Source organism: Canis lupus, chromosome 37 (assembly GCF_003254725.2).
Source record: "Canis lupus dingo isolate Sandy chromosome 37, ASM325472v2, whole genome shotgun sequence".
NCBI lineage: Eukaryota > Metazoa > Chordata > Mammalia > Carnivora > Canidae > Canis > Canis lupus.
The window spans coordinates 29,159,287-29,182,414 of NC_064279.1; the positions used below are offsets into that span (position 1 = coordinate 29,159,287).

At 45.0% G+C, this 23,128-nt stretch overlaps 1 protein-coding gene across 2 annotated transcripts in view; it reads left to right on the forward strand.

Moving 5' to 3' along the window:
• The window catches only part of MOGAT1 (monoacylglycerol O-acyltransferase 1), a 39,408-nt gene extending 27,576 nt beyond the window's left edge, over positions 1-11,832 (forward strand). The window contains exons 6-7 of one of the 2 annotated variants that reach the window (XR_007408848.1): positions 6,082-7,385; positions 11,137-11,832. Coding sequence is in view for 1 of the 2 variants with exons in the window: in XM_049106572.1 (XP_048962529.1) it covers positions 6,082-6,236 (155 nt within the window). In the remaining variant the exon portion in view is untranslated. Of the gene's footprint in view, positions 1-6,081 lie in introns of both variants that reach the window. The other variant, XM_049106572.1, reaches the window with a different exon arrangement.
• Positions 11,833-23,128: the final 11,296 nt, after the last annotated feature.

Below are 23,128 nucleotides of genomic sequence, written 5' to 3' on the forward strand. Positions count from 1 at the left end.
AAAGAATTGCAGTTCCTTGGAATTGCTCTGTGTGTTTCTACAATATCGAGCTCCGGGAAAGCAGGGACTCTGCTTCATTCCTGGCACCCACAGGATAGAGGCTCAAGGCACATATGTAAACAAATCATTCTTCTCTTCGGTTTCCAGGTCTCCAACAAGTACGCGTTAAACATTCTAAGGCAAGCTACCGTTAAATTCGCAGTGTAGAGCCAGTATGGGTGTGAGGATGCGAAGTTGCCTGTTTGGGGAAGAAAGTAAGAGAGGCAAGGAAACTTGCCATTTAAAGGGAGAAGATTTCATACATCCTGGTGTGTGTCAATTTTAATTTTTGAAAGTTCATGTTGGAAAATCTCAAGGGTCCAGAAAAGTCTCGTGAGTAGAAAAATGAACCCTCCCCCACTCACCAGCTGGTAACATTTACTACAGTTTTTCTCTCTCCAACGGTATAATAAATACCCTCTACTGTTGTTATTGCTCAACTGAGTATGCAGACATCATGGCGTTTGCTGCTGTGTATCTCCCCTAAGAGCAAGATGATTCTCTCCTATAATGTCAGTGCAATTCAGGAAATCAGGCGTTGACAGATAGCTGTTAGCCAGTGTAGAGTGTGTATTCAAATTCCACCAACTGCCACAATAATTTCCTTCTTAGCTTTTGGGGGTTAGTGGGCAGGGAGGGTCAAGTGCTTCTTTTCCTAAACAGGATCATATGTTGCATCCAGTTTTTACACCTCTTCAACCTGCTTCCAGCTGGATTAGTCTTTCAACTTCCTTTGGTCTTCATGACACGAGCAGTGGGGAGGAGTATATAAGTCAGTGGTTTGTAGAACGTTCCCCAACTTGAGTTGGCATGTTTCAGTCATGATGACGCCCCACTTCTGTATACGTGGCAGGAATTCCACAGAAGTGGTGTTGTGTCTTCCTCAGTGCATCATATCAAGAGGCCCTTGGTGTCACTTTGTGCCATTGTTGGGGATATTCATTTTGATCACTTGAGTGGAGTGCTTGCCAGGTTTCTCTACTATAAAGTTAAATCATAAAGATTTATCTACAGACATCTTTATATGTTTATATATGTAAATATATAATCTGTATCATATATGTATTTATTGAGACTTTTTGCTTTTCATTAATGAGTAACCTGGGGATAGTGTTACTTAGATACTGTGTAACTATTCTGCTCATCAGCCTTTACTTGATGGCTTTAATATCCATTGATAATTCCTGCCTGAATCAATTAAGGCAGTTACGGTTGCAAACTGGTGGTGGTCTAACTCTTGCATTCCTTCCCTATTAATCAATCGGCTCTCCCTCCTCCCAGTGTTAGATTATTTGAACTCTGGATACCCAGAGAGGCTTGTCGGCTGGGTTGACAAGGAAGGGTCTCCATCCTGTCCAGTCTCACAACTTCCACTGGCTTCATAACTCCTTAGTCTGCCTTTTAATTATGGATGTGATGGGCGTGTTTGTTTCATTTTTAAACTTACGGCAAAACGGAAAAATATAACCACTGCCATTAAGAAATTGGTTCTTTCTATTGTAGGCCCAACATGGTGGTAGTGGCTGACGCTCAGACACCAGCCACACAAAGACCTCAATGTTGACATTAAGGAGCTGTTTATCGTGCATTAGCCAGGTGTACAAAAGAAAGCGATGTGGGTTTGGGATCTGATTCAGGGTGACTTAGGCGGCTTCATTTCTCCTCCCCGAGCCTCGGACTTTCCAACTCTGGAGAAGAGACTGTTATAATTTTCCTGTCTTTGCCCAGGGTTATTCTGGGCATCAAATGACATGGTAGGTAGGAAAGCACTCCGTACACCCCAGGTGCTAGGAGATTATGGGGTGGTATATACTGCAGGAAGCTTCCTGGCCTGATTGTTGAGAGCTCTTAAATGTGTTTCCATCTTTGTAAGTATTCTTGCCTTAGTGTTTGTCTGAATCAAATCATGGGGAAATAGACAAATTCAGATCGTGAGACATTGTGTTGAACAACCGGTCTGGATTCTTCCAAAATATTGAGGTCATGAAAGACCAAAAGGAGAGAGCACCCAAAGACACAACAGCTGGCATGGGGAAAACGACTCTAAGGATATCATTGAGATCATTCATCGAGTTTGAATGTGGATTTAGTACAAAATAATATGTAGAAGTGTGATGATGGTGGTATTAGAAAGGACAGTGTTCTTGTTCTTAGGTGCTTCATGCCGCAATATTTGGGGACGATAACACGATTGAACCATTAATGTCTACAAGCTATTTTCAAATGGGTCGACAAAATAAAAATAACGCATATGTACATATGTGCATGCATGTGCACACAAACTATTCAAAACTCCAGAGTCTAGAGGAAGAGTATGCAAGTGCTTACTTCATTATTCTTTCTATAATTTTGAATTTTTTAGCATAAAGGCAGGAAAAGGAATGTGCTTTAATAGAATACAACTGGTTTGAAACCACTTGAGGACAAAAGTAGTCCATTATATTTCAAGTCATTATTGTTTCCTGATGGGAAGAAAAGAGCAGGCTAAGGGATTCTCTGAAATGCAAAGAAAGGAAGGGGTGCCTAATTTAAATTTGAATGTAAAGTAGGGATTTAAGGAGATAAAAATGTTCCGGGAGATTAGCATGGTGCCCAGTACAACCCATTAAGTATTTAATAAATGTTTTTGAGTGAGTGTGTGAGTGCTTACACACACTCACACACACACACCTCTTACATTGAGCATATTTGAGCCTCTGCTGTAAGTCAGGGGTTCAGTGAGCCCAAGTCTCATGGGCACCCACACGTTGACTCTTCCTGACCCTGGACCAGTAGCCTCGCTTTCTCTAGTGTACAGCTGTGCAGCATCCAGAGAAGGTCTGATTCCTGTGTGAGACCGTCAGAGCCATAAACTTGGTGGCATTTTCATGCTTAAAGAAAAATAGAGCAAAGATTCCTTATTGCAGAGGATCTACTCTTTGCCTCGATGAGAAGAAAATAATGCCCATTTCCAAACTCCTCTCCAGCTGTGTGTACACTGGCTATGAAGCTGCTCATTCTTCTTCTCAGGTAAACACGACACAGCACCCTAGAGATGGGGGTGAGGCTGCTCTGCGAGGCCGTAAGTGCATAACTAATCTTGAATTGCTGGATGGAGTTGGAAAATGGAACAAACGCTCCCGCCAGCTATAAAAAGCACCGAAACATAAACAGGGCCGCTATGATTCCTGACTGCCACAAGGAGATGTTGGCTGAGTTTTCCAGGGCAGGAGTTCATTTCCAAGAGCAGGCTGAGGCAACTGGGTTTTTCCCTTTGTGTTGTAAAAAGAGAGTTACAGGGCAATTTGCAGCTAACTTAGTCTTTAGGTTTGTTTTCTTTTCCTTGGCAGTAAAAAATTTCCTTTTTGTAGAGAGAGAATTCTGGTCTCCTACGGCTCTGGAGACCCTTCATAGATTTGCAAGTCTTTGCTTTGTTACCTCTGTCTTTAACCCTAAAAAGTAATTGAGAAATATTTCTTAATTTCTAATCCAGTTTTAGGGTTAGTGGGGGGGGGGGGGGGGGCAGGAGTACTGGCTTTACCTCCTGAATTCTGTGTGTGTGTGTATGTGTCTGTAGTTTGGGAATTTCCAGCATCTCAGCTTCTCTACGTGTAAATGAGAGAGGCAAGGATGAAGCAGTCCATCTCACACTTTAAAAGGAAAGGTCTTATGATAAATTGAGTATATATGGGCATGTTTGAGCTCTCTGGAAGAACCATCTAATATATAGTGAACCCATTAAAAAGAAAAGAACAGGATTGAGATTAGCTGTAGGAGGGACGCCTGGGTGGCTTGGTGGTTGAGCATCTGCCTTTTTGGCTCAGGGCGTGATCCCAGGGTCCTGGAATCGAGTCTCACATGGGGCTCCCAGCATGGAGCCTGCTTCTTCCTCTGCCCGTGTCTCTCATGAATAAATAAATAAAATCTTTTTTAAAAAGCTGTAGTAGAGCTCAGAGGAAGTAAGACTTAATAATTCACAAGTCGTAATTAAACTAAGCTGGGAACAACATGCTTCACCTTCTCAGATCGCCATGTCTCTCTTTCTAAGCCCCCTCCCAACTCCCGCCAGGAATAGTTGCCCTTCACCTTGAAGCTATTTTTCTATACAACTGCAAATTTGCTGGTAGAGTGGCATTGGCTGGTAGATTCTCAATTCACATGTAGATTTCTGAGTGCTTTTCTTGAAACAAAAAGATCAGAGTTGGAAAGAGGCTTCAAGATCATTGAGTTCTACTTGTGTATCCTAGACATGTAGAGATTAAGGCCAAAGAGGAGTTCCTAGCTTAGTAATGCATTTGTTGGTGAGGGACTAGACCTTGTCTCCAGTCTCGCGCCTGCACCAGCCCCCGTTCCACCCCGTCACCGCGTTAGCCTCTCTTCCTCTGTATTTCCAACCACAACTGACAGCAAGACGTTTCCGGTTCATTATGTTGAGTGACAAAAGACTGATGCACACTCTTTGTAAATTTGACATCCAGGCTATCAAAGAGAACTGTCTGTGAGAATCTTGAGGCTTTATCTGGTTAAAGACTTAGCAATTTGAGAATACTAATACTGCAGTAAGGTGATATTTATTATGTGTATCTATATATATCTCTCCTTACTGCGTTAGATGGATGGATAGGTGGTTGGATGGATGGATGGAGATATCTTCTTAATAATGCATTTTGTTATGTATGTGTGTGTGTGTATCACTCCCTTCTCTGTGCCCCCTTACCTCCCATACTGATGTCATTTATCACTTTCTCCTTTCTCCGTGACTTAACATTTGTTTGGTTTTCTCTTTAACTCTCCACTTTCTGTTACTGACATGGATGTGGACCTCGCATGGAGCACAGGACAACCTAGGCTAGGCCAAAGGAAGCCACCTCTCACCCTCAGAGTTCTATTTCCTATGACCCTACTTGACCTATTACCCAAGTTAATAGAGGGAAGTAAGGAGCTGTTTGCTGCCCAGCAAGTTGCTAAAACCTGTCACAGGTTTTCAACTCTTGGCATCAGTAAGCAGCAGAGGGCGCAGTGAACAGCAGGGAGGACCCAGGAGAGCAGATGCCAAAGCCACGTGTGTCTTGTAGTTCCGAAAAATCTGAGACACCTCTAAACACCTTTTTAAATATGTAAAGAAGTTGCCAGATTAAATAATAATTAGTTGATTTTTAATGACAGGCAAATCACAAATGCATCCTCATTGTAAAAAATTCCTGCAATACAGATAGAGGGAAAACTTCCCCGTCTCTACATTCCTTCTTCCTAGAAGTAATGGTTATCCGTCTATTTCTAGACTTTTTAAACACACTAAAGCTTATAATGCACCTAAGAATATAAATATTTTTTCATAAATCATACCATATTATTTTACAACCCTTTTTCCTACTTCGTATGTTCTAGACCTTGATATATGTGTGTGTGTGTGTGTGTGTGTGTGTGTGTGTATATATGTATGCATATAATTTCATTAAAAAAAAAAACTGCTGCCTAAGATTCTGTTGAGTGAATGTTCTGTGGTTTATTTAGTAAATTTTCTACTGGGACTTCTGCTTGGTTTGTTTTCTACTCTTAGCAACAGTAGGATTCTTGTGATTGTGTGTGTTTTCTAATGCAGATTCTTAGCTATGAAGATATACATTCTTTAAATTTTTTTAAATGACATGAAAAAGAGAGCAGAGGGCCAGTGCCTCATGACTCAAAGAGTTTGCAGTTGGCGACAATAGGGCACTGTGGCCTGGACACCAGCTGTACCAGAGGGACAGTACCAGTGACATGCCCACACAGCTATGTCCTCTTACTCACAGCTGTGGTCAGCCCAGTAGTTCATTTGACTCGAAGTCAAAACCACCAGGGTACTTCCACTGCAGCAACTGCTGAGGAAAGTTCTTTATTTGTTATCAAATGGGATGGCGTGATAGTTGGAGACAGCCAGGGAGATGAACAAGGGATTGGAGCAAGCAGGCCTGACAGATTCTGATTGGCAGATCTTTCCAGGGCCATCCAGTAGAGGCAGTAGTTTGTGGTGGATGGAGTGATTTTGTCTTCTTACGTCTGATGTATTCTGTATTTTTGCAGTTGGTCGCCCAATCCCTGTTCATCGGACTCCGCACCCAAGCCCGGGACAGATTGAGGAGTTGCATCAGACCTATATGGAGGAGCTAAGGAAATTATTTGAAGCACACAAAAGGAAGTACGGTATTCCCGAGCATGAAACTCTCATTTTTAAATAACCGTACTCTTAGAAGACATATAAGAGGATGAGAGAACATCCCATTGCAGGATACGTGTTTTAAATAAGGTGGTTTTTTTTTTTCTTTGACTCTGGAATCAAATTTGCAACTCAATGCAACTGAAAAGTATTGTTTATGGTGATGGATGTTGATGTGCACCAGGTGTAAATAAATAAAAATATAGTGGGTCAACTGGAGGAGAAGGTTGGAGATGGCTATAATAACCCTTCTAATAAGACTCCTCATTTGGGAAAGTGCAATCATTTCACAGGTTAAGAAAAGGGTTAGAATTATTCATGTGCTCAAAAAAAATGACAGCTTCAAAAAAATAATTAGACCCTTTTACCAGAATCACAATAATTTAAGGTGGTGTTTCCACAAAGCATGACAGCTCTTGCTTAGCACAGCTGGAACAGTTAGGAGACAGTGTGTAGACTAATTTTCCATACAGAGCGAGAGGAGATCGTTTCTCTCTCTCTCTCTCTGTCTCTCTCTTTTCTGCTTGAACAGGCCATTTTTTGGTGAATAATGTTACTTTGCACAGTTAGATAATATGATCCTTCAGGTCATGTCAACCACCACGTTTTTATACAACGGTGCAGAATTTCTATGCAGTTTTTGAAATAGGATGAATCTACCATCTGGAAACCCATGTGGATGAGAGCATGTCTCCTCATTTCTATTCGTGCTTAGAAATATTCATGCTTGTCATTTGCTTAGAAGTATGTTCGTTTGCTACAGACAAGGAGGTCTTTCGGGAGACCTGCTTCAGAACATTAAAATTCCGAAAGGTTTTCACGGTACTAGAAATGGTTTTAATTTTCTTCCCAAATGGCCTCTTTGAGTAAGAGCAGCGATGAAAGAAAGTGCTCTCTGATTGTGATGGGTCCAGTTACAGCGGGCTGGTCCGCGAGAGTGGGAACACTGCTCCTTCTGTTCACTGACCTCTCCCTGGGCCCTGGGCTGGGCACGAGAGAAGTACTTGTTTCCTGAAGTATTTAGAGGTGAACCCACAAACAAACTTTGCCTTAAGGTGAAGAATTTTTGAAACTATACCAAAGGATGAACCTTGTATAAGAAAAGACACGCTTCCAGAAGGAGAAATTGTACTGTCCTGTTGTCTTATGACCGTGATGGATAAGACCACAGGTGAGTCGCTGAGGCCTAAGTCAGAAGGTTTCTGATCATCAGGTACTAAGTGTTAAGTCATTTATTATCCAGTAAGGAGGAAGAATGTCTAGTTTCCAGATGATCTCCCCTGCTACTTCTCACTTCTCTACCTCCTCCACTCTAGGTCTTTGGGGGCCACTTCTCTGAGTGGTTCTGACTTCCTAGTAATAGATCTTCAGGCCTCTGATTTTTAAAACCTCAAGCCCTGGACCAGAGCGTGGACTGAGTTCAGCATCAGCCAAACAAAATCACGCTGGGTAATGTCTTGAGTAGGAAAGCATTTCACATGGGAAAAAGTGAACCTCCTCGATTGTTCTAGTCAAGGTCATCTTGGCCGGCATCACTTTGGCTTCACACTGGTTGAGCAATCCAGGAGTCCACTGACCCGTGGCCTTAAAATGACATTGATTTTTTAATTGAAGCAGGGAATAGGACACAACCTATTTTTTAATAGATGCAGAAAAATTGACTGTAAATCTTTTTCTGTATTATTCAACCCAGATGAAGTGTAAAGGAACATGATTTACAGAAAATGACACCTCAGCTGGTCAGGGGTCAGTCTTTCAAAATAGAGCTGTGAGAGCCAGGATAACCACAGCAACGAAAGACCTTCAAGTCATTATAAAACCCATGAATTTCATTGCTTTGGAGATGTTTATTAAGAGACACATAGTCTCTTGTGATTGCGTGAAGGTCTGACTTTTAATCTCATACTTGGTAGTGGGGGCCAAGCTGAGCCCCCCCCCCCAAATCAGCCGGATCATCTAGGAAGCAGTTGAAGCCTGTATGTAGTAACACAGAAGCCCTGAAAATAGAGAAAAGTTTTGCTCTGATGAATTTATCTAGAATTTTGCCATTTTGAAAATCTAGACATCAGCAACTTTAATTTCGGCATCCCTAAATATGACTTTGGGGTACATATTAGAGATGTTATCTCTTTCTTTCTTTGGGTCTCCTGCAGTCTTTTTTTTTTTTTTTTTAAGATTTTATTAATTTATTCATGAGAGACACAGAGAGAGAGGCAGAGACACAGGCAAAGGGAGAAGCAGGCTCCCTGCGGGGAGCCTGATGTGGGACTCAATCCTGGGACTCGATCCTGGGACTCTGGGATCACATCCTGAGCCGAAGGCAGATGATCAACTGCTGAGCCATCCAGGCGTCCCAGGTCCCCAGAGGTCTTAATCCAGCCAGAAGCCCTTTCATAAACTTGAAGCATAGTAGGAAGTTCCTTATAGTCCTACAGATTGCAGGTGAAGTTTTTGTCATGAATTTTTGCTATAGCGCAAAATGTGGGCCATATATTGTATTCGCTAATATAGTGTGACCAAGATCGCCTCTGTTAAAGATTCTCATTGACTCTGCAATTGCACATAAAATTTAAACAGCAAAGCAAAACAATAATGACAACAAAAGGAACCCGAGGGCACAGTAAGAGAAACTCCGCTAATTGCCTTGAGAAAATATGCATTTATGCCACTTGATCAGGACATTTCTCTCTCCTGTTTCTCTTGCATACTGGGCACAGCCTGAGTCATTTCCTTTGTCTTGCAGCTGGAAGTATTGAAATTATCCATATCCAGCTTAAGTCTATTATGTTCACACTGAAGGTTGCAGCTTCAGTGCCTATGAAGGCCAGCCAGTTGTGCTCTGTCCCAGGGCTACCATGGCAGGGGATGCTGCATGATTTATGAAAATCTTTCATGGGGACTATGGAAACAATCACAGTCCAAATACTTCAGGGATGATGGCTAAGCCTTTATATGTATAGCATTAAAAGTAAAAATCCCGGGACACCTGGGTGGCTCAGGGGTTAAGCATCTGCCTTTGGCTCAGGTCATTACCCCGGGATCCTGGGATCCAGTCCCACGTCGGGCTCCCTGAAGGGAGCCTGCTTCTCCCTCTGCCTGTGTCTCTGCCTCTCTCTGTGTCTCTCATGAATAAATAAATAAAATCTTGGGGAAAAAAAAGTAAAATCCCTACCTTCAATAGAAGGGATGCTTTGGTCATGGAAAGCACAGGAGGCAGCATCTAGATGCAGTGTCCCTCCCTCTGTAACTTCACATCTCTTCCAAACTGCCTCGCCCACAATGCAAATTACCAAGGTTTGTGTTAAATATGAAAATGAGTTTTGGGTGCATTTACTCTGTTTTCTTTTCCTCTGACCAGAAACAGTGTTGATGGGATTTGTTGATTCGTTGATTGGTTTGGTCAGTTAGTTGTTTTTTTCCCCCCACTAGCCCAAGGCTGCTCAAGTTCTGATACTGTATTTGTGTTTTTAAACTAAGTGATAAAATGTCTATTTCTGGGGCTGGAAGAGTTACTCCAAATAGGATTTGTATATCTTTTTAAAGGAAAATTTAAAAAAGCAGCTTTTATATAACCAACTAATTGTGCCAGTTTCTCTGCGATGGCAAGTACAGAAGTGATTTTTTTATGTTTAAAGCCAAGGGATTTATCTAATATCCTATATCTGTTATTTTAATTAATCCTTCACAAACACCCACAGCCTTGTGCCTTTTTTTTTTTTTTTAAGATTTTATTTATTTATTCCTGAGAGACACAGAGAGAGAGAGGCAGAGACACAGGCAGAGGGAGAAGCAGGCTCTGTCGGGGGAACCCGATGCGGGACTCAATCCAAGGACCCCGGGGTCACGCCCTGAACTGAAGGCAGATGCTCAACCACTGAGCCCTGCAAGGGCCCCTCCTTGAGCCTTAATATCTTATATGGGAAGGCGAAGGTCTATCTCAATCCATAGGTTGCTGGTGGGGTGATGGGCTCCTCGGTGGCGGGATCTGGGGGTGTGCGCGTTTGCTTGTGGCCCCCAGGGCCGGGCCGTGAGATGCTTACGGCACCAACCTGGCAGTGGGACGATTGTGTGTGGGAGCCAGGCTTTAGAGCTAGAGTCCGGCGGTTGGTCCTTCTGCAGCCGAAGCAGCTGGGCCCCCCGGCGGAGCAGGGTGGCTGCTCCCCACACTTGTTGATTAACCTGTGATCAGGTTTGTTGCCCTGACCTTGCATAAAACACGAGGGTCAGAACGCAGAGTGTGACTAAGGACGCTCCTAAAGCGAGGGATTCAGCACGTCCGGCGCCAGCTCTGTCTCGCTGGGACCTGGAACAGCTCTTCCGAGACCAGTACAGCGCCTGTTGCTCCTCCCTTCCACGGGGGGGTTTGGCATGTGTGCCTGGGTGACGTCCAGGACTCCAGCGGCAGGCGGCCCCCCGCACGGGCAGGGGGCAGGCGAGGGGCTCCAGGCCAGGCGGTGACAGCCCGCCAAGGGTCCTCCCCCTAATACGGGGCAGAGCAATCCCATTACACAGGCAAGTGGCAGCAGGGCCCCTGCCCCTGTGCCGACGGCCCCAAGCCTGTTCTGGCTCGAGCTTCCTCCAGCTGGTTGCACAGCTGCCTTTTTTTTTTTTTTTTTTTTTTTTTTTTTTTATAGCTCTTAGATTCTGGTTAAGAATTCTCGTAGCCGGGATCCCTGGGTGGCGCAGCGGTTTGGCGCCTGCCTTTGGCCCAGGGCGCGATCCTGGAGACCCAGGATCGAATCCCACATCAGGCTCCCGGTGCATGGAGCCTGCTTCTCCCTCTGCCTGTGTCTCTGCCTCTCTCTCTCTCTCTCTCTGTGACTATCATAAATAAATAAAAATTTAAAAAAAAAAAAAAAAAAAAGAATTCTCGTAGCCTGTCTTGAGCATAAAGATAAATCTGACCTCCTTGTGTTCCCAAGGGCCGTATATTCCTCCCCTACTCCATTTCCAGACCAACTTGGAGCCTTCAGCCTTTCTGGTTGGATTCCAGCTGCCCAGAGTGGGGGACAGTCACACGGAGACACCCAGAAAACACAACAACCGTGCTTTCTTTTTTACCTGTTGGGCTCCTGTTTCAAATAACCCTTTAGCCTCTGGTCCTCCACTGGCTGCTGAGGAGGCTCACTCCTTCCTCTTGGGAGCGGATGATCTCTGAAGTCCCCTCTGGTGCGTCTCTGGGGTCTCTAGCCTGGCCTTTGTACTGTCGTGGTCATACCATCCAGTGGGAGATGGACGTTCATCCGTGGACTACTTTTGCCTCCACCATCCTCACTTGGATTCCTCTGGCCGTGCAAATAGTTCAAAGGACCATCTCCCCTTTCGTAGTATATGGAGAACAGAAACTGCTACGGGGATTTCTCCAGCATCACGGTGACCTTTAGTCATGGTGTTTCTAAGAAACGATTGAATTCTCTAAATAAAAATTGGAGACATGTATGGAAGAGGTTTCCTTCTTTATATCGCTCAAAACTGTGAAGTAACAGTTTATTTCTTGTTAAAGTCTTTATAGGAGATGGTGAATGTTTTTATTTTCTACATTGTGCGTGTTGCTGTACGCTTTCTAAAAGCTCTTGGTTTATAAAGTTTTGACCAATAAATGGGTTTTAACATGCCCCGGTTGTAGATGTGTGCGTGTGGTGTTTTCTCTGAGTGGAATGGTTTTCCTTTCCAGGCCTTTGTCAAGGCTGAAGCCACTTGGACTTGGGGACCAATGCAGGCGAGGGGTGTCGTGAGTGTTGCAGATCTCCCTGAAGAGCCAGGCCTGTAGATGCTCTGGATGGGAGAAATGCAAAACCCAGCAGGGGCAGGGTAGCGGGGAAGTGCAGGTGTGCCGGGTGGAACAGGCGGGGCCATGGTCGAGATGAGTGGAACTTACCAGATACAGAAATGTTCAAAAACTGGTAGAAAAACTGACACAGTCCAAATCAAGGGAATCACTGCTGAGAGGGTTCGGGGTTCCTTTTGGGTGATGAAAGTGCCCTAAAACCGGATTGTGGTGACGGCACGCACACTCTGTGAATATACTACAACCTCCCAAATTCCTCTCTTCAAATGGGTGAATTTACACTACATGAATTATACCTCAATAAAGCCATTTTGTTTTTTTGGGTTCTTTTAAAGATTTTATTTACTTATTCATGAGAGACACAGGCAGAGGGAGAAGCAGGCTCCCTGTGCAGAGCCCGATGCGGAACTCGATCCCGGGACCTGGGGTCACGACCTGAGCCGAAGGCAGACGCTCGACCACTGAGCTCCCAAGTGCCCCTCAATAAAGCCGTTTTATACACTCGAGGCACTCAGGCACCTGGCAAAATAATGGAAGAAGCTAAAAACTAAATTTTTCTCTTGATGTGTCAAGAGTGCAGTCGTCTCCTTTGGATGCGTGCATGTTGGACGACAAAGTTTATGCTTTGATTTTTTAGGCCTGTTGGCATTTCTGCTGTTTGTTATCAAAATAGGTGTTTTTGATACTCTTTTAAAATATTTTATTGGCTAGAAAACATGTTGAATTGTTATGGTATAAAAATACTGCTTGACTTTAATTTTTCCCAGTATTTTATTAATACTGTAGTTAGAATAAATACGTAATTACATAAATAAATACATGCATAAGTAAGACTGTGGTTAATACTAAGTAAATATTATCCTATAGAAACCATTAATATTGGGATCCCTGGGTGGCGCAGCGGTTAACGCCTGCCTTTGGCCCAGGGCGTGATCCTGGAGACCCGGGATCAAGTCCCACATCGGGCTCCCTGCATGGAGCCTGCTTCTCCCTCTGCCTGTGTCTCTGCCTCTCTCTCTCTCTCTCTGTGACTATCATGAATAAATAAATAAAAATTAAAAAAAAAAAGAAACCATTAATATTTATCGACCACCTACAGTGTGCCAGGCACAGGACTAGGGACTTTACGTACATAATGACATTTGGCTCTTAAAATAGCCCAGTGAGGTCAGTACTCTTCTGACCCCATAGAAAATTGGGGTTCAGAGAGGCTAAGAGCTTTGCTCAAAGCAACCCTCATGGCGGTGGTGGAGCTCAGATATGATGCTGGGTCCTCCGGCCGGAGCCCACGTTTTTGGACATAAGGCTCAGGAGCCCTGGGGTATCCACCATCTCTGTCACTAACTTGGGTAAGTGACCTTGACCTGTGGAATGAGAAGGTGGGACATGGCTGCAGAGGTTCTTTATGGGTCCATCTCCTGGTGATTCTGCTCTAACGCCATTTACGTTTCTGCGCACTGCTCCCCTGCCGCCACCACCACATGGACCCAGTAGGCAAAGGAGCCATCCTGAACAACCCTGAGGGCTGGTCGCAAGATGGCAGGGTGTTGTGGCTGCTCTTAGGACAGAGTAAGAAAGTTCCATAAGTGGGCTAATACTTGTCAAAGTTAAATATTTATTTTTTTTAAGATTTTATCTATTAGAGGGAGAGGGAGAAGCTGACTCCCCACTGAGCAGGGAGCCCCATGTGGGACTCGATTCCAGGACTCCAGGATCATGACCTGAGCTGAAGGCTGACCCCTAACCAACTGAGCCACCCAGGCGGCCCCCAAAGTTGAACATTTAAAGTGTTAGATTAAGAACACTGTTTAGCTAAAAGTTTTGACTTTTGATATATATGTGTATGTATATTTTTTTGGTAGCTGTTACTGCATGAAGCATCTGCTGGAGAAACATGGTTTCTCCAAACCATATTTTTTAATTCATTTTCTTTCTTACACAGTGTACATGTATGTGCATGTTCCCACGTACCTCTTAAAAGTCGTCTTTATGAAACAATCACCGCATAATCTTCCAAATTTAGGAAGCACCGTCTTCGGTTTGACATCTCCTTGCCGGCCTTCTCCAGTTCATCAACATCTTTAAAACCTCTAGATGGGAAGGAAATTTGATGTTTCGTTTGACCTGGCATGACATTTAATGCATAACGCTGAAGTAAAGGAATGCCATGATCACGCCTAGATTGCTTGACTCCGTGAGAGCAGGATCATATGATTTGTCATTTCAAGTTCACTTAACTTTATTTTTATTTATTTTTAAAAGATTTATTTACCCATGAGACACACAGAGAGAGGGAGAGGCGGGCTCCCTGCAGGGACTCAATCCCAGGACTCCAGGATCACCCCGTGGGCTGAAGGCAGGCACTTAACCACTGAGCCACCCAGGGATCCCCAAATTCACTTAACTTTAAAATAACTTGAAATGTTAATGTTAAAATAACATCGAAACTGTAAATGTAGAATGTTAAGTCATATCAAATAATTTGAGTGGGACTTGCAGAAGCATTTATATAGTACACATACAGAGACATTGATACATGGATGCATCTGCATTGCTGTTATTGAAATAATACTCAAATAAAGGAAAATTTAAATTGCTGGGGAGAAAAGCAAATGTGATTCATTTGGGAAATAGCTATACTTTTAAAGATGAATTAGATTTTATAACTTGAATAATGTACAGGGGATTGAACCTAGTGCCATTATTGCAAATAAGTGCAGGAGATGTGACATAGTGACACTGTGTGATGTGTCCACAGGAAGCAGCACAGTGTTTCAAACCAGGACACGAGCCTATCCAGGCTTTTTTTTTTCTTTTTTTTAATTTTATTAACTTATCGTGAGAGACTCACAGAGAGAGGCAGAGACACAGGCAGAGGGTGAAGCAGGCTCCCTGCGGGGAACCTGATGGGGACTTGATCCCGGGACCCCGGGGGCCACGCCCTAAGCCGAAGGCAGGCGCTCAACCACTGAGCCCCCCAGGCGTCCTGAGCCTATCCAAGCCTTAACTGCAGTTCCAGAGGGAGAGGTGACCGTCTCAAGCATGGATGACCTTGGTGAGACATTCACCCACATGCCTCCTCCCTTTTCTACCTTCTTTTATAATTTAGCTTTATCTCTCCCCAGTGGCTTCTGCTTTATCCACAATCCAGGAAAAAGGAAAATAAAAGGAAGTGAAGGGAGAAATTGAATTGCGGGGAGTAGTGAAGGAACTCTCACTTTCCATCAGAGGGAAGATCAAGGACAACGAAAGGTGGGAAAAGTTGAAAGGAAGCGGGGACCCTGCAGGGAGGAGGCAGGACAGCAGAACAGAAGGGCTGACGTTCTTCCCTTTGTACACTTGACGTTCAAGGACCTTTCTCGTTCCACTCCACCATGTGCCCCTGTCCCAGGGCGTCTTCTGCTCGGTAACCAATGAGAGGAACACATCTGGTGCTGCCTGGGGGAGAGATTATCTCGGGAATGGTATTCTGCGGAAGGAAGGTTATGTCCTCTTGGGGGCCCCTTCTTGGTGATGCAAAGGAGTGGTTCCTGCAGTAGAATCCAGAACTTTTCTCTTTATTTTATTTTATTTTTTTAAATCTTTTTTTTTTTAATTTTTATTTATTTATGATAGTCACAGAGAGAGAGAGAGAGAGAGAGGCAGAGACACAGGCAGAGGGAGAAGCAGGCTCCATGCACCGGGAGCCCGATGTGGGATTCGATCCCGGGTCTCCAGGATCGCGCCCTGGGCCAAAGGCAGGCGCCAAACCGCTGCGCCACCCAGGGATCCCAGAATCCAGAACTTTTCAGGACGCCTGGGGCTCAGTGGTTGAGCGTCTGCCTTCAGCTCAGGATGTGACCCCCGGGGTCCTGGGATCGAGTCCCGCATCGGGCTCCCCATAGGGAGCCTGCTTCTCTCTGTGTGTGTCTCATAAATAAATAAAAATCTAAAAAAAAAAAAAAATAGTCTGACCTTTCCTGAGCCCATCAAGGCCACCGTGATTAGGGTCTTTGCTGTCACCTGATTACCGCCGTGACTCCACTGTCGCCTAGACAGCTAGACCGTTGACGATCTTGGCTGGAAACGGTGGGAGCCCCTGGGAGCCCCTCTGCCCCCACTACTGTGGCAGGTTGACAGGTGACACAGGCAGGATCCAAAGATCAAATAGGCAAATGGACACAGTGGTCGGGGCGTCGGGTCTGCCCAAGTCTGGGGGGGCATCATGACCTCGGGCTATGTTTCCACTATTCCTGTTGAGGGTTCCCTGAACCAAACCACCAGGATGATTTGGCCACAAAGCCGCCCTTGGGTGTTAGAGGACAGGATTTATGCAAAGCAGCCTGCCCTGCTGGTCAGCTGTGGCCGGAGAAAACCGTTTGCAGAAGGAGCTGGAGACGTTGAACTTTGGATTCGCTCTGAAGCTCTTACCACATCCTTTTGGCCTGACTTCATGGCCGGGCGATTTCCCTTTGCCGCATCTTGATAGGCTTAGAGACTGCCCCGGGGCCGCTATTTCAAAGGAGAAACTTCTCTTCCATCCCGCCTGTGATTTCCCCGGAGAACCGGGGTGCCGCCCCTGCCTCGGGGTGGGGGGTGTTTCTGCTCATTCACGGGCCTCCAGCAGGGACGGTGTCCGCCAGGATTCCTTGGCAAGAGTCCACCGAAGAATCGCTTTCAGCTTTGTTTGCAGTTCGCAGACTCAGTTGGCATTTCCCGCGCCTCCGGAGATTCGGGGATCCTGGGGGTGGGGGGAGGCCCGGGTGCGAGGCGGGATCCTGCCGCTCAAGGCAAGAAGTCTGGGCACTGGAGGGCGACGCCTGGGCCTCAGCTGGCCGGTCCTGATCAAGCGCTGACTTGCTGAGAAGACCGAGGCTGCCCTCTCCGGGCCCAGAGTTAGAGAACTCACTGGAGGTGGGGGGCACGAGTGTCACAAGGGCAGCACCAGCCCAGAGCTTTGGCCCTGGGAAGAGATGCACGAGCGGGGCGTCTGGGAGGAGCTGTGGGAGCACGAGCCTCGGCCTGGCTTGCAGAACAGGTAAGACTCAGGGGAGCACCGGCGGAAGGTGAGCACCGGCACAGGAGTCGGGACAAGGTGACCAACTGGGCACAGTGGGCCTCGGGACGTTCCTGCTTTTAAGTGACAGCTCCCGTCCTGGGAAGGCCCCCTCCATGTAAGCAAAGGGGGACCCCCTGGCAGGAAGGCAGAGTGCCACGTGGCCCCCGTGCTGAGGCCACAGCTAGCAGCTCTGTCTGCCTTTGGGAGGAATGACAGGAAGGCATTTTTTTTTTTTTTAATGCTCCAGGGGATCCCTCAGGTGGCTCAGTGGTTTAGCTCCTGTCTTCAGCCCAGGGCGTGATCCTGGAGACCCCGGATCGAGTCCCACGTTGGGCTCTCTGCATGGAGCCTGCTGCTCCCTCTGCCTGTGTTTCTGCCTCTCCCTCTTTGTGTCTCTCATGAATAAATAACATCTTTTAAAAAATAAAAAATAATAATAAATTTAAAAAATACTCCAGAGGGGTGCCTGGGTGGCTCTGTGGTTGAGCATCTGCCTTTGGCTCAGGCCGTGATCCCGGGGTCCTGGGACTGAGCCCCGCCTCAGGCTCTCTGCTCAGTGTGGAGCCTGCTTCTCCCAGCCCCCCCCACTCATGTGCTCTCTCTCTGAAATAAAACCTTTTTTTATATTCCCCAAATGAATGAGACCATATAACGTTTGTCCTTCTCCGATTGACTTACTTCACTCAGCATAATCCCTTCCAGTTCCATCCACGTTGAAGCAAATGGTGAGTATTTGTCGTTTCTAATGGCTGAGGAATATATTGGCAAATCAAACTCCGATAAAAAAATATATAGGGATCCCTGGGTGGCGCAGCGGTTTGGCGCCTACCTTTGGCCCAGGGCGCGATCCCGGAGACCCGGGATCGAATCCCACATCGGGCTCCCGGTGCATGGAGCCTGCTTCTCCCTCTGCCTGTGTCTCTGCCTCTCTTTCTCTCTCTCTCTCTCTATCTCTGTGACTATCATAATATATATATATATATAAAACAAAAATAAATTAAAAAATAAAAATAAATCTTTTTTTAAAAAAAAGAATATAAAATTCTGAGTATTCACTTACAAGGATAAAAATCATCTTTCCTACACAGAACATCCATTGAGTAGTAGAAATGAGCCATCATGGATACTTTTGCATCTTTGCAAAAGTTAAATGAGCACATTTAACCTCAAAACACAGTTTTTAGGCTTGTTTTTGTATCTTCCCCACTCCAAGTACCTTGGCTGACTTAACTGAGGCTGAGGCCTCAGTTGGAGTCTGAGGTTACGTGACTGTGATCAAAGTCCTTAAGGAACAGAAAGTTTCCCATAGAAGCATTTGTCTGAATTATTCTTTCCACAGTGACTATTCCTGAGAGTAGGTTTAGAAAAACTCTAGATTGCTTCAAATCAATTCCAACTGCAGAGACTCCAAAAAGCATTAGATCTTCAACCAACCTAGCCAGGAAGGTAGCAGGTAGAAATGTCAACTTCATGCTTGTGTTATCGTGGAGGCAAAAAATACCACCACACCTCCAGATGCTACATGTATGTGTAAGGCAGGAAGGACAAAGGTGTCCACTCTCTACTGTATTAGAAACCTTGCTATCCTTCCTATAGTCCCTCTGGCAAGCTTTGCTTGACATCTCATTGGTCAGAAAGGGGTCCCCTGGATCCCCCCCCCACATCTACAGATATGGCTCGTAAAGTACCTACTGACTTTCCATTCCCTCGGGGATCAGCAAACTCTTTCAGTCAAGACTAGGATAGCAAGCATCTTACCCAATAACTACTCAGCTTCATTATAGTGCAAAAGTAGCCGTAGATAATTGTAGATGAATGAATGTGGCAGTGCTCCAGTAAAACTTTATTTATGCACATCGAGTTTTGAATTTCATGCAATTTTCATGAAATATTCTTCCTTTGATCCTTTTTTCTTTAGCCATTTAAACTCTTCAACCATGGAAAGCTAAAACCATTCCCAGTTCACAGGCTATATAAAAACAGAAGGCTGACCCGATTTGGTTTGCGGATCCCAGAGGAGGGTGAGGATGGTTTTGGGGGGCACGCCATAGTGCTGCCGCAAATACACTCTGTACCTGGAATGTAGAGTAGTGGAAAGTGATGAGAAGCTCAAACTACCAAGCCAAACCTTAATTTTCCTGAGGTCAGCAAGCAAACTTTACTTCCAAATGTTCTTTGTCATGAACACATTAAACCTACCAGATGCCTTTAACTCAGAAAATCTGTATTGCTGATACCCAGGAGATCTTTATATATTTCTACATATTTTGTTTTAAATTGCCCTCTAATGACTGTAAAACTGGATCAGACCTACATGAGCAAACTCTAGAATGGAGTCTAGAACTATAACCAGAAAGTCATGAACTCTGTTATGCAGACATTTGCATAATTGCTCAAAGATCTGTCTGTCTGAGCTTTGGGAAAATTCAGAGATAATGCCACGCTACATACTAGTTAAAACAGAGTGATAGCTTAGATAGGTTGACCTAATGATTGTTCTTTTTTGAAACTATTCCTAAAACATTACCTTTTCATTCCCTTAGAAACATTCTATTCGCTTTTGAACTTTACTTTTAAAATTATTTATCATTAAATGTATAACTATGCTGTGTAAGCGTGTACGTAAGTACAAAAGTATTATATACGTAGACCCGTCTACATAGAATACAGCCTAAGCATAATATATGGCCTACATATATATGCATCTCATTACATATATACTGTATACATTTATGTGCATAATAGCACTGTCTCCTTCCTAATTAGAGAAATTTGAGTAACGTAGCTGAAGAGCCTAGGGATTCAGCATGGATCCAGATGCTCCAATGATATCATCAGGACTCAATCTTGCTCCACTTCTCTCTTGTCTCCACTCTGTTGACTTCACTGTCAGACTCCCTTGCAGGCACACACCTTACCAGGTCAGCACTCCCAAGGGAAAAAGAACTGCTCTTTTTCCTAGAATTGGGTCTCATTGAATTGACTTGGATCATGTGTCCCAGATCCTGTGGTCAAGAGATTGGAATATGCTGACTCGCTGGGCTCCCCTAGAGACGGAGAGCTAGCAGGGCCTGCTGGCTGGCTGAACCACGGACAGAGAATAAAGGATAAGCGGTTCCCCAAGGGAATCAAGGTGAATGGATTCCAGGAAGACAAAAACAATCATTGGCCACGATAACATTAACACTTGACTTTTCACAAAGGAGTCAGGAAGAGAATACAGAGACGCAGAAGGCATGAATAAGAAATGGGAAAAACCATGGGAAAGCAGGGAAAGTAGTTTTCTGGTGAACTGGGCAAGGTCAGTGGTTCATAGTCTTGACCATGTAGCAGAAAAATCTAGGTGGTTAACAACAACCACAAAACAGATTTCTGCACCTTACCCCAGACAAATGGAAGCAGAACCTGGGAAAGCCTGGTCTGGGATGCTGCAGCTTTTTCCACCACCACAGGCAGTAGATACTCGGCTTATTTACAGACGTGCCTTGGGAACTACTGTGCAGGGTCGCAGCCGAGTAGGGCTAAGCTGCCTTAGCAAAACCCCCGCAAACCACCGAGACAGGGAGAGATTAATTTCTTTCTCTCAAGACAGTTCTGAGTGAACAGTCCGGGAGGGTGGCTGTGCTTATGCAAAAGCAAAAAGTTCCTCCCGTCTGTGGCCCTGCCCTCCCCTGGGGCGTTGTCCCTGTTTGTGCAGTGGAAGCCACCAGCGGGCCCCCCCACGTCCCAGCCCGGGGAGAACAGATGAGGGCACGGGGGCGTTCAAGCCAAGGCTCCCAGCGCACAGTCACTGCCATTGTCATTACATTGGCCTGAACTTGGTCATTCGGCACAGCGGCCGCAGGGGAAGCTAGGAGCGCAGGCCTTCCCTCCCTCGGGTGCACATACACAGCTCTAATTCTTGCTTCTAAAAACACAGCCTCACACGGACGCGTGAGCAGATAGGTGGGCCAGTGCACGGCTGCGATCGGTCGCCCACGGGTGAAACGGTTATTACTTTCACTTAAAGGTGACAGATTGGATCGCATTCATCTTTACTTCTTCGTGAAACTCCTCTGAAGTGAGAATAAAGGAATCAAAGTGGTGAAGAGTCAAAGAGAACAGGGGAGGAGTCGGGGGAGCAAGTGATGTCAAAACGATTTTGCAAAATGGAAAACAGATGGGCAAGTGGGAAGTGGCTTGGCTCAGCAGAAAAAGCAGAATCTTGGGGCCAGAGAGAGAGGAGGGCAGAGCCCGGTCCCGAGCAATGATTCCCGTTTGCCGGATCTCGGGAAGGCCCCGCCATGGAGGGCGCCAGCTGGCCGAAGCCGGGTGTGGAGGGGATCAAAACCAGAGTCGCCAAAAATCTCTTTAAGGAGCAGACTCTCAGGTTCCCTGCCCTAAGTCCAGCAGCTTGTCCATCCCCCTACCTGAGCAGAGCACAAGTTCTGCTCTTGGAAATTCTAGAGAAATGTTCAGCCCTGGAATACCAGGCCCAACAGAGAGGGGTGGGGTGGTGAGGTGGCCCTAAAGCAGACTGAGCGACAGCCTCCATTCTGAATGGGAATGCCCACCCTCCTTCCCACACTGGGTTCCCACCATCCACAGCAGCCAGCTTCCTGTCACCCCAGTAGGGGAAGGGATGATTCCTCTTTGGGGAAACCGACCAACCCAAGAAAGAAGACTGACGGATTCCAATTTCTGTGGGTCTCCATCTGCCACAATATACTGAGGTCCACCAGTGAATAAGTAAACTATTTACACAGAGCTGCTGTCAAATCGTTTTGACATCACTTTCTCCTCTGACTCCTCCCCTGTTCTCTTTGACTCTTTGCCACTTTGATTCCTTTATTCTCACTTCAGAGGAGTTTCACGAAGAAGTAAAGATGAATGCGATCCAATCTGTCGCCTTTAAGTGAAAGTAATAAATGTTTCGTTTGTTACTGAACAAACGTTCAAGAATCATGAAGGCATTTCCAGAAAGGCTGCAATGGGAGATTTCACAAATGAGGAACATGAGAGAGAGGAAACTGGTGGAAGAAAATTTCAGAAAAGGGTCATTTATGCCTTTGGAGAGATGAGAAGAAATTTTGTAATAATAAAACAAGAACAGAATGCTATGCAAAGAAGAGTATTAGGAAAAAGACAGTGACCTAGCTATAGAGCATGATGGGACGAGGACAAAAATAGGCACAGGAATTTATGAGGGAGCCAGATCCTCACACTACATAGAAGAGAGCCAGCAGATGAAGTCTCAAGTTAAAAAGTCAAGAAATATCAATTTAAGCATGTAATTGAGGGGCACCTGGGTGGCTCAGTCAGTTACGCATCTGCCTTCGGCTCAGGTCATGATCCTGGGGCCCTGAGATTGAACCCAGGTCGGGCTCTCTGCTCAGTGGTTAGTCTGCTTCTCCCTCTCCCTCTCCCTCTGCCATTCCCCCTTGCTCATGCTCTCTCTCTCTCAATAAATCTTAAAAAAAAATTTTTAAAGCATGTAATTTAAAATGTAGGTATAAATACACAAAGGAAAAGGTAATTGAGCTGAAAATGATTGACTCTGGAAGTGGGAATGGAGAGTGGGGTAGGTGAGGCAGAAGACTGCTGCTTTTCATCATGAGCCAGTACTTGGCATGCTGATTTGATTTGTGAATCCATGCATGTCATAACGTAAAATACATTCTAAGACTTTTATTAGTTTTAATATTAAATAGTTTGTATATACCTTAAAATAATTAAAATATTAATATCTCATATCTCAATGACTATGTTTTCACAAGACATTGAGGTAGAAATGTATGAGAAGCTTCTATGTGAAGTATTTCATGAGAAGATACACAGATGGACTGGGGTGTAGAGGGGAAGGTAGTTTATGAGGAAACTTGCAGACTTAAGACATGAAGGCATTTGAAAGAGTCCAGGGACTTTCAGGAGGGAAAGTGAGAATATATTTTAAGAAATCTGAGCAAACCATTATAGACTAAACTGCCAAATACCTACAGAGAGTTGGCCAATATTGTAGAAATCATAGATACTCCAGGTTTCTTTTCTTTTTCTTTCTTTCTTTTCTTTTTTTCTTTCTTTTCTTTCTTTTCTTTTCTTTCCTTTCTTT